The following is a 12,036-nucleotide window of genomic DNA, read 5'->3' on the forward strand; positions in this document are numbered from 1 at the left end:
CATAATAAGATATAAGGACTAAAAAGCTCTTACAGTTCTGACTGAAAATCTTGTGCTATTCAGAAAGTGCCTTGGTTACAAGCAGATGCTTCTGTATTCCAGCAATTGTGAAATCAAGGCTCTTCAATAAATGGAAAAGAACCCCTGATTTTCCCTGTTGCTAAGGAAATGGTAAGAGAGAAATTATCATTCTTTGAAGACATGACCAATTCTTGCTGTAAGATGTCATTCTCAGTATTTCTTAGCTCTGTAGCTTCATTTGTCCAAACAATTTCAACTATGTTTGAGGTAAGAGAGTCTGATAAGATTTAGATGCTAGCTGATCCAATAAGATCACATCACTATCTCTCAAGAGATTAAGTAAAATGATGAGAAAGTGGTCAGTTACGGTCATTGGCCCATCTTATCTTCCACATCCAGGAGTAGTGCTAATGGTAGTTAATGGGTTGCTTTCTGCCAGAGTTCCGTGTTCTCTTCACATGGATACTTTTTTTTTTTTTTTTTTCTCCTCTTACAGTAGGCAGGAATGAAAGGCTTTCCAAAAGAAGGAATTACTAGAGCTTACAGAGAACAAAACCTCATACAAATTTCCTGTCAGTCAGTTGCATCTGATGTGCAGGAAAGACAGACTGATTAGGACAGAGGGTTAGGACATATCCTTGTTTCCAGCTAGAACATTTGATTTCAGAGTTTTGAATTTTAGCACTGAGAGGAGAGTGAAATTCTACTGCTTGCATATGTTGGTGTGGGTTACCAACTAGCCCTGCTTCTATTGATGTTTTTTTTAGGGTTGATTACTTGATCTGCTTTCAAAGACACTATCCTTTTTGAAAGCTACATGTGCTGGTGCTGTGCATTAGTTGCACTTCACTTTTGTGAAAGAGGAAAAAATTGAGAGCAATAAAAAATAACTGCCTTGAAACAGTATAGCTTTCCAGAAGTGTGTCAATCAGCTTTTATTTCTGTAGGCATGGAGGCATAAGGCTACTAGTGTTGAACACTGCCAATACAGTGGTCCTAATGCCATCTCATTGGGCTGAGGTGTAGGATTCTATCTTGGGTTATGCACTACTTCTGTGGCATTGAGACTGATTGCACACAAATAGGATAAAATAAAGAAATACAGCCTATTGTATTGAGGGTTTTTTTTTTTTCTTTTTTTTCTTTTTTTTTTCCTTCTGTCCTTTTGAATTACATTCTTAATTAGTACTTTTATCTCTGGTCTATACAAATCACACTCTAGGAGTGAAAACAAGCCCAGTCCAAGTTGAGGTTTCTTTTATAAGACTCTTTTCAGGCAGTTAATAAGAACATTTGAAAGAAGATGTAGATTTGAACTTTGTGTTCAGTGGAGAGTTATTGTAATAAGCAGAGATGTGGAGTAATGTAATTCTATAGACCAACAGTGCTGAACCAAAAAGCAAGGTGAGGAATTAACAAAATCCAGTGGATGCTTAGCAAAATGTCTAAAAATGTATGTTTATTCAATATCAGAAAAGTATGTGTCATCTTAAAAAAAATGAAATTTGAAAGTACTTTCAGCTTGTTTATGCTTAATAGGTCTGTGATACATATCCAGAGGCCTCCGCTTGCACGAATTGTTGGGTGGTGTTGGTATCAGAGATGTATAGACATTACAAATATCTGAACTTCTGGATTAGTAACTTCTTAATTCAATTGAATTTACTATTCTGAAAGGATGAAAGATTTTTTCATTAAGGGGGGAACAATTACATAAGATAGATTCATGCTTTTTAATGTAAGGTGTTACTGTGTAAGCTCCTTCCAGTGAATACCATCGTGCAGTGAATGCATTTAAATGAAGCACCTTGTTTTGATCTGATTAAAGGGAGCAAAACTGAATAATTTTCAAACCTGTCACTTTTTCCATTTAAATGTTAGCATCAGAATTCTACCAGGAACTGGGAGTGTATGGAGTATATGATTTATTCCTTGATTTGAAATAGCTGTTTAATGTTCTCTTTATAAAGCCTGGCTTGAACAAAGGCATACATTAACTCTGTGTGTATACACACATATATGGTGCTAGAGTAGGATTCCCTTTCTTTCATTTTGAAAATACATTTTGAATGGGGAGACGCATCTTAGTTTTGTTCACTGATACATTCTGTGCTATAAGATCTGTGAAGAGATTTTGTTTTTGAATTTTATAAATCAGGGTTGTAACCTCTTTGAAACATTCCTACCAAATTACCTGTGAACTGATCTGTCATGTAAAACACTTTCGTAAATTTATAAAAAATGAGTTTTGTTAGTGTCATGTCTTACTTGACTTTTCACCTCAGGGACCTCTGAAGCCCTTTTAAAATTTAGCACAAAACAGGCATGTTTCAGTTTAATCATTCATAACTCCAAAAACTCTTCTGCATAAGTAGATAAAAGTCAGCAATTTGATTTGGAGTCAGTTCACTTTACTTAGGGGCACTGTTGCTGTAACCAGAATCATCTAAGAAAATAAGATAGTTTGTCAGTAGAAATAATTTATCTACATCTAATCTAATCTCCATGTCAAAGGTACCCTTCATAGAGGAAGTTCATTTCTGGCCTAAATGTAGACGTACAAAATGTGCCTTTCAAACTATTTTTACTAATTGTCTAATCCACTGAAAGGATCATTCCCAGAGGAGAAACTTAGAGCTCAGCTTTAAGCAGTCATGTCCTAGAAGGATCTGATTTACTCTGCAGTCTACAGAGTGGATGTATGTGGCAGGCTAAGACATGACCTTTAATTATGGGAAGTCAATTGGCTGGATAAATTCTACTCTTTCTGGCTAAAAAAGACAAAAAGCATTTTACACGATGTCAACTTCTTGTACAAATGCAGTATGTTTGTGTATGATTACATACAAATAAAATTGAAAATCCTGAAAAAAAATGCTATGTACTGCTATTTCTCCATACAATCACTGCTATAAATACAAAATAGGAATAAAACACCCTGGATTTGGAGTGATAATGGTGGAGGCTCACTCTATTCTAGCACAGCTGATGTAGGTATAGTAAAAGGATGAATCTTCCTCATGATGAAAATTTAAGTGCCCCTCTCAGACTGTGGTGCTTAGCTGAAGAAAGGCTTTGGTGTGTACATTGCAGTAGCCTCTGTCCTGCTGGGCTTCTTTACGTGTCTGAGTCAGTGACAACTTGCATAGTGATGTAATGTCTAGCATTAGGCTGATTGCAACATGTATGAAATGGGACCCCTAAGGTGACATTCAGTTCAATTTTGTGTGTAATAAAATGAGGTTGATTGTTCTTGATACAAAATTACTATAGAATTGCCGTACCGTGACATCACCTAATGCAAGCAGGGTAATGATGTGCCATTGCAAATTGCAGAAATGAAACACCTAGGAGCTCCCTGTTATGCACTTTGCCATGCTGTATCATCTTTCAATTTTCCTATTCAGTACATACATCAAATTTAACTGTCTCTTTCTTAATTTTGCTATCTTTATTATTTTGACTTCCACCTATATTCCTTGATAGAGAACACAGAGCATCTTATACATTTATCAACAGTGGCTTATTTTTTCCCTCTTTCCCTCCTTTCCTACTGCCTCTCCTTGCAGTGTTGCTGTTAGGCCCAGGTCAAAGCCTACCTCATCTTGCTTCGGGACCTCCAAAGAAGCATTCCTGGCTCAGTGATCGGGAAGTGTGCACTTCCGGGGGCTTGCAATGTCCCAGTCAGCATCAGGAGGTTACCCAGACTCTTGCGCTCTTTCCCAGGGTCTCTCTGACCCATACCATGGACATTGCTGCCTGTAACTTTGCCAGGATACTGAAATGCGTGTGAGACAGACCTTGTCCACTGACTCCAGACATTATGCTTTGCAGAACCTCATTCAAGGCATCCTTTTGCTCAGGCAAATAACCTGCTGCCCCATGAGATTCTGCTGCTGGCCTTTCATGAAACTGGTTGCTAATACGGTGTGGCCAGAGCTTTCACCAGCCCTGACTATAAGCAGAGTATTCTTCCAGTAGCCACAGAAGGAGCAGCCACATATCTGTACATGAACTTCCTTTCTCTTCAGAGGGAACAAATGCTCTCCTAATTCTTTTGCCTGAGGTCCCCCGTCTTACATTATCATGAAGGTCCTGGCAGACAGATTGCCAAGTGACCCAGATCTGCCTCACAGCTTGTGATGACGCTGGTTGAACCTAGAATGCTCTGGCTGGGAGTGTGGTGTGTGTGTATGCAATGCCACTGTACCCCTCAGCAGCGCTTTGCTGCCTTGTCCCCTTGCCACCCAAGGGTCACCGTGCTGGAAAGGCAGGAAAATACAAAGCACAGCCTGCATGAAGGCCTGAGCACACATGGGAGAGCTTATCAAGGTCAGTTTGCTTAGTGCATTGCAGAGGCCCTTCTGTTGGTCCGTACTATGCCGTTGGCAGCGTCTGCTCAAGTCTCAGAGTGGTACTTTCCATCCCCAGCACTTAAAGGCCCTGCTGATGCCCCTTTTTGGAGTATTTGAAGGCAGGCTTGGAGACAGTGTTTTCTTTTGCATACCAGGTGTGGCTTATAGATCAGATAGTGTTTTTGACAGTGGACTGCTGTACTTAAATTCTTCACTGTTGCTAGTAGTAGGGTGTTTGTCACTCTGATGACTATGTTCTGCATCCTAACTTCTTCCCCTAGGGAGAATCCTTCCTCTTGGGATTGCCCTTGACACCTGGCCTGTTGTCATTCACAATCCAGTCAGAACCTCATCGTGTCTGGCAGCTCTGCCCCACGCTAACTAGCAAAGATGATATAGAGACAATAGGAGCAGAGCACTCCAGTTGGTCCTGCAAAATGATCTGGTAGATGTGTCGTGACGGCATGAAGTTCTCAATTCATTTTATGTTTCTGTACATTGTTTTTTCAGAGAGACCCTCGTTTTGGTTCTGTTCTTCATGATTTCTTACTGCAATGCTGTGGCTTGAGGTTTCCCACTAATAACCCCTTCCACATATCATGAGAAACCTAATATTGGAAAATAATTCTGCTTCATCACAGATGAAATGACTGAACATCAATGAAGAATTTTATTTTTATTTTCATGATGTTAGCACAATAAACACAGTAGCATTGATCTGTACTTATTTAACAAAATACATTTATAGCAATTTACAAATTCTTTTCCATTTTAAAACATTGCATAACATTTTATTAAACACAATACTTTATATAGAGAGTTCTCATTTAAAAACATATTTCTGAGTATTTCCTCTTTTCAGTAAAGCATAGCCTAACAAAGAAATTCGTGCCTGTTAGCAAGTAAGAAAATCAGAACACTAAGAAGATGTCACCTGTAAATTTATTTAATTTTAAATTAAGGTATCAGTGGAATGTAAACAAAGAGTAATTTTACAAAAGGCTCCTTATCAAATATACATGCAGAGGTCTGAGTTCTAATGTATATATTATTACATTTCTGCTCTCTAACGTAATATAATTTGATAAGCCATTATTAAAAACAGTAGCCTTTGGCACTTTGAGTAAAAAAGAATATATCAATATTTATGTAAAGAACACAATTTCAATGATTACACAAGAGCTTTAAAATCTTTTGTTAAGAAATAGGAAACCTTAGGAAAAATATCACACTGCACTTGAAATAGTGCAGCAAATTTTAGAATAGTAAAAGCAACACATATGCCAATATATATCTGACTAAAACCAAGGAATAAAGAACAAACACTCCCGCCAGGAATCCTGCAGTTTCTAAAACAGCTAAATTGCCAGAGGGAATATTTTCTAATCTTTGCTTTATTGCCATTATTCTCTATTTTAATTTTCCATTATTTTCAGGCTCATCTACTCATGTTCTTTTGCCTTGCACTCACAAACTAAAACATGATTGCATATTATTTCCCTGCTTTGATAGGCCAACAGTGATTGTGTCTTACCTATTCCTTTAAAGCTAATTTTACGTGCTTTATCACGTACTTAGACTAAACTAAATCCAAAGGTGTTTTTTTTCATTGCAATCCAAGTGTTCATAATTCCTAGGACCCTCACACAAAATTTGGTATTAAATACCAAGGAATAAAGGTACTTTATTTTTAAAAGAAAAAAAAAAAACCCACCAACAACAAAATCCTGATTTGTAAGTTCTAGAATCTGAGAATGCATTTCTAAAAAAATTGCTTTTTTTTTGTATCCCTGGCATCTGTGATTATATTTCCCAGCTATCATGCCTTAAAGCATGCCTTCAACATACAAAGTACCCTGGAACCCAACCTGTTATCCCCTTACGTGTAACCTGCAGAACGTTTCCCCCTAATCATCACATGCATGATGGGATCTTTGTCTTCACTAGTAGCAAAATTGTGGTCATTTCCTTAAGGGCCAGCATTCTTCACAGCACTGAGTGATGGGCAGGTGGGGGAAGCATTGATAGGGCTGGCTGATAGCTAAGCCTGGAGCACCTGTGTAACCGTAAGGTATGTAAAGCTTTACATCGACTACAAATCCATTCTTCTGTGCAGATTAGCAAACATCACCCTCCTATTTATATAATTAGTTAGGCCTAGAGTCAGATTTGGAATTTGGTTGTGATTAGTTTTTTTGTTGTTATTTTTTGGTCTGTGTGTGTTGTGCTATTTATCTTCCTGCAATGGGATGATTCTTTCTTCTGCTTGGCTGAAGCAGGCAGGGTGGGCTTTTCCTCAAAGATCTGTGGGGTATGGTTTGTAGACAAGTTCTGACTATGCCATATCATATGTATCTGGTTATCTGATACCCCAAATAAGAAGATGACTTAGAAAAAATAAATAAGTCAGATACAGACCTGATTTACCTGATTTAAGCAGTAGCTTATTCAGTAAGGGGACTTCAAATTCATTCCCACCCTTCTTGGTGGGGGAGCGAGTAGATGTCTGTTATTAGCTCTTCAGAAGAACGAGGAGCTACACTGCATGAGCATTACCCATGGCTTCCTCCATGGGTAATAGGGTTTGTTCTTTAAGTCCAAGACATTGAATGAAGCTTTTCTTCTAGTATGCCCAAGATGTGCTATGTGTATTCCTTTCAAAGTTCGTCAGTTTAACAAGTTTTGGCAATGGAGGGCTTTAGCAAACAAGCTTTCTTTTATTACATCCGAAGTTTAATTTACTAAAGTAATTTGTGTTCTCTCAGGTGCAGAGACCCTCCATGTGGCAGTGGTGAGGGAAAGAATATAGTCCCTAACAAGGTTCTGGAGAGTGTCTCAAGGAAAGTGAACAGAAGTAGTGTCATAATGCAACACTCATTTAGTGATTCTGTAATACCAAGGCATTCCATTATTTAAAGCAAAGCACTAATTTCCTAAATGTTGACTGGGGTGAAACTTGTGATTGTTCTTGTGGCATGCTAAGCAAGTAAGCTGAATGACTGCTTTTAATTGTGGGCTATGACAGTATTTACTGTCTCCTTTGAAGCTGATCAGGAAACCAGCGGTTTGTTTTTATTTTCTTATGGCTCACCTTTCACATTTTGCAGTTGTAGGTGTCAAACATTACAAAGTTAAAAACTAACAGAGCAATGGAAAGGGTTGTTTGGAAGTTTAAAAATGCAAGATCTTAATTACTTGTAGCACTTTAAAAGACCCCTTAAAAACATAATTTAAAACAGTTCTACAAGTTAGCCCACTAAGAAGCAGCGTCTTCATTAGTAGCACCTGTTCTTAAATAAAAGTTGAGCAGTAGCAGCAAAACTATTCAAAATAGATAGTTATTCCATTCTAATGGAACGTCACCTACACATTTTTTGTTGCAGTAGACATCTTAAAGAACTACACAAAACCTTTGCAATCTTTGAATGTGACAGATCCACTATAACAAAGCTGTAAATATTTCTTACGCTAAATGAATGCAGCCAGCATCATCATAATATTAGCGATATTATTTTTAAAGTAACTGCACATCAATATGTCATGTGTTTGTAGAGTCTAATAAGTATGCAAATTTTCAAAACATGTAAAGTTATCAGCACCATCCTGTATTAAAGACGTGGTGCAAATTCTGCAAAGGTGAATATATACCACTGATACAGCATTTGCTATGAAAAATTCAGTCGATTTTGGACACAAATATAAATAAAAAAAAAGTTGGCACATTCAGGAATTAAAGTGTCTGTGTTCAAGACTGTTATTTTAACATTGCCCTCAGATAAATGCTTTGAGTCTGAAGAAGCAAGTTGTATGAAAACCTTTCACATTAGGTTCTGGTGTTGTGCTTTTCCCCCACTACATGATTTCCATAGGCTCATGCACTTTGCACATCAGCAGTGTTCAGCAACTTTTGCGCTGCCGGTCAATCATTTGGCACATAAAGGTAAATATCAACTCTAAACAAAGGGGGCAGAACCTCTGTGAAGATTTGTTTTCTTTGTGGTGGTACAGACCAGCTGATATGTCTCCTCTCATTCCTTGTATGCCCGTGTGGGGGATGTGCCTTTATAGAAGATGTTTCTCGTGTTCTCTGGACTGCTCCCTCGTTCAGGGATTAAAATGATGTTACCTTTTCTTCGAAGTGTTGAGTCCCTGCTAGAAGAAATGGACAGGGTCTCTGAGCCAATCTCACTTCCTTCCACTGGTGTGACTCTTATTGTAGTGATACCATGATGGTGATGCTCGGTGTTATCTATATTGCTTCTTTTCCTGTCACCTGACCCATAACTGTCTTTTAAGGAGTCACAACTCTCAGAGTCTCTGTTGAGATCATTTAATTCATATGTCTGACGAAGGGTGACTTTTTCGGGTCCTTTCCATTTCCATGATCCACTTCCTTCACCTTCTGATGGCATCTGAATTACAGGTCTGTTATTTTCGGGATGGGCCTCAACTCTGACAATGCTGCTTGGCTCATGGTCTGTCAAGGTTTTGTATCTGATGGCTCCTGTACAAGTGACTGTGCTTCCCTCTGAACTCTTTGGACTGCCCTGAAGCACTCCTTGCTGCTTAGACATGGCTATTACTTGCATGATTCTTGGCTGGCTGTTGCTTCTACATGCGACGCTCTTCTCAGCAGCTTTCAGCCATTTAGCTCTAGCTGAACTACTTTTGGGTGATGTGTTCACATTCTCTTGAGTCTCTTCAGGAATATGTACTAACTGGGAAGAGCCAGGACGTGACTGAATAGAGACCCTTGGCCCACCAGAAAGACCGGAGTTGTTACAACCTGGTACACTACCAGGTTGAATTTTCAGGTATTGGCTACTTGGACCATGGTGATCACCATTTACACCCACTCTGGAAGGCTCTGAGCTTGACCTCATTTCTATAGCCCTTGGTGGTGACTGGCCAGATTCAGTCTCTATTACTTGCAGTGACAGCTTACGGCTTTCATTCTTATTCTTCCACTGGGAAAGCAGCTGTTTGGAGCGGGCAGAGTCCATAGATGCATGAATTGTTGCATTTCGTCTTGCTGGATCTTCCAAGGATGGTGTGTTGACTCTTGGCAGAGTGTTGCTGAAAGTTACCATGTTTTCCTTTCCCATTGGGCTTCGTGGTGTTATGATTTCTACATCAGCATTTGCTCTCTTGATGTTAGTCAGAGAACCTGAATCTCTGTGGTTTCTATTAAGGATGCTTTCTGAACGGTGAGAGACAATGCCATCAGTGCTGCTACCATTTTTACCTGGCAGGATTCTATTGGCATCTTGACTGAGGTCTGTCAAGGACCTTAGAGGTTCTCTGTGAAAATTTGGGTGAAACACATTCTCCTCACTCGGCAAGAAGTTCCCCACAGCATACAGGCCCTGATATTTGAACAGAATCATTAACAAGTAGTTATGAAAAAGAGAGAGATTTTTAGGTATCTTAACTACATTCTTCTGTCTTAAATATTGAGGGATAGAATTAGACCACTTTAACTGAGAGTTCCTTCCAAGTGTATCCTTATCTTTATATTCTAAATTCTCTATATGTTCTCAATCTGGTAGGTAGAGGTCTTAGTAGGATGACAAGGAAACATATTTCTTGGCTATAAACACTTAAGGAAAGTATTTAGCCTCCAGTAGTGCTCTTCTTATTATAAAACAACAGATACTGCTGAAGAAAGAATATTTTGTTACGAAAATATAAAACTAAATATTTGTAGTCTACTGCGTGAAGCTATTTAACATCTACAATACTGTCTGCTCTGATTTAATGAATCTTGTTCCAGCTCAAGTTGTGCCGTGATTGTGCCCTTTTCCTGCATAATAACCATGTAGTACAATATCTACACGATAGAACAATTTATCAGCTTTAAATCAAATGCATTCCAAGCTGTGCATATCTGTTACAAGATTTAATTATACAGCATTTTCTTATTCAATATATTTATTGTAAAATGCTGTCAGTTTAAAGATTCCACTGAGAAAGTGTTCTATGAAAGGCTCAAATGTCTGACTCAATCTTTTAGGTTACTTGATCAGTATGTCCTTTTTAGAGTCATTTGTAGTTTCACCTATCTTTCCTCTTATTGATGTTTAGCTTTAAGTGCAGTTACTGACTGCTGGGTTTCCGAGACAGTGTGCCTTTTAGATGTGTGTTGTCTTCCCCATGTGGTTATTGCATGACCTAACAAAGACCACACTTGTTTGTAGATTTCAAACATGGGAACAACAACTGCATTTATGAGAGTCTGCAACAGCTTAATAATTTGAAATTATATACTCAACAGAGTGCCTTTCTGCTCACAGCATAATCATAGAATCTGACTTAGTAACTTGTGGGTTTTTATTATCTTCTCTGGTTGCTGTCATTGTTGCCACTGTGAAATCCATTTTTTTTTCCCTGGTAACCTTTGTAGGCGACCTACATGTGCCTTAGATTATTACAACACAGAGAAAAGGGGGACAGATTATGAATTTATTATTGTACTAAAATTCATTGTTGACTTCCTTGGGAGCCAAAAGCCGTCCCACTGATTGTTATGACTATTTTATTCACTGTTACATTGTCAGCAGAAGTTCCTTATTGCTTACAGGAACCTGGATTGACACAATCATGTTGGAGATGTATTACAAGCAGCAAGCAGAAGCATCCAACATTTCCTCCAATCAGATACAAACAAGCCTATCTTACGTGCATCTTTCCAACACCCTTCTGAAGTGCTCCATCTGTTTCAGTACCGTACAGATGAAGTGCAAAGGAGTAACCTGACTCAGGTATCCTATTTCCCTTGCAAAACTTCCCCAAAAGCTCTAAAGAACCACAAGGGGTTGATATTATCTTTGATCTCCTGCAGGTTTAGTAGTTCACTCAGTGGAGTTGCTGTACAATAAACCATTTTTTTAATGTGATGTGAGCTCGCACTGGCAGCAAGTACTGGTTAATCCAATATTTTCCATGTATTATGCTTTGAAGTGTGGAGTAGAAAATATGTATCTTAAAGAAAGCGCATCATGTTAGAGCTGTTTCTGCATGTAGTACTAGACTATTATATACCACTTGGTGCATTCTCATGGCAATTTGAATTGAAATACGTATTTGCTTTTCCCTCTTTCTTCTTAGAAGTGATTACCCTCAACACCATCATCTTCAGCACATTTGGATTATATTCTTAATTATGGTACATTACCATGACAAAATATTTTCATTTAAAATACCAATACCCTTATCGTATACATATGTTTTATTCTTTAAAATATAACAACATCTGTGTATTTACCAAATAGAGAGCAATTCCTCCTCCAATGAGAAAGCCACAGTAAACATCAACTGGGTGATTCTTATATTGAGTGATTCGAGTCAGACCACATATAATTCCACAGATGATAAAAGCAAAGACCAAAAGTGGCTTCAGAAGTTTTGAGGAGTCTGTTAATGTAGAATTGAAGTACATCTTAAAAAAGAAAGAGATGAAGAAGCAGTTACAGAAACTGAAATTTACCTCAGAAGATATATGAATTTCTCACATCAAATGTTTCTTGGACACTTAAATCGCTGTTACACTAATGTTGAAGGTAATCAGTTTAATTTTGTTTAGCAGCCTTGTTAAAATCTACTCAATTACTATAGGAAGATCTGAAATCACAAGGAATGGATTTCTGAAAGCAGAGGCAAT

At 38.2% G+C, this 12,036-nt stretch overlaps 2 protein-coding genes across 6 annotated transcripts in view; one reads left to right on the forward strand and one right to left on the reverse strand.

Annotated features, from left to right (window-relative positions):
• PLPPR5 (phospholipid phosphatase related 5) overlaps window positions 1-12,036 on the forward strand; it is a 158,994-nt gene that overhangs the window by 33,086 nt on the left and 113,872 nt on the right. The gene's annotated exons all lie outside the window — the stretch shown is intronic.
• The window catches only part of PLPPR4 (phospholipid phosphatase related 4), a 30,237-nt gene continuing 23,330 nt past the window's right edge, over window positions 5,130-12,036 (reverse strand). For 2 of the 4 annotated variants that reach the window (XM_042873778.1, XM_042873777.1), the window contains 2 exons: window positions 11,641-11,814; window positions 5,130-9,742 (listed from right to left, as the gene is read on the reverse strand). In XM_042873778.1, the coding sequence (XP_042729712.1) occupies window positions 8,405-9,742; window positions 11,641-11,814 (1,512 nt within the window). In that variant the 3' untranslated portion in view covers window positions 5,130-8,404. The remainder of the gene's footprint in view (window positions 9,743-11,640; window positions 11,815-12,036) is intronic. The other 2 variants (XM_042873780.1, XM_042873779.1) reach the window with 1 other exon arrangement.

Source organism: Lagopus leucura, unplaced genomic scaffold (assembly GCF_019238085.1).
Source record: "Lagopus leucura isolate 7727_CA_CO unplaced genomic scaffold, USGS_WTPT01 Super-Scaffold_100009, whole genome shotgun sequence".
Classification (NCBI taxonomy): Eukaryota; Metazoa; Chordata; class Aves; order Galliformes; family Phasianidae; genus Lagopus; species Lagopus leucura.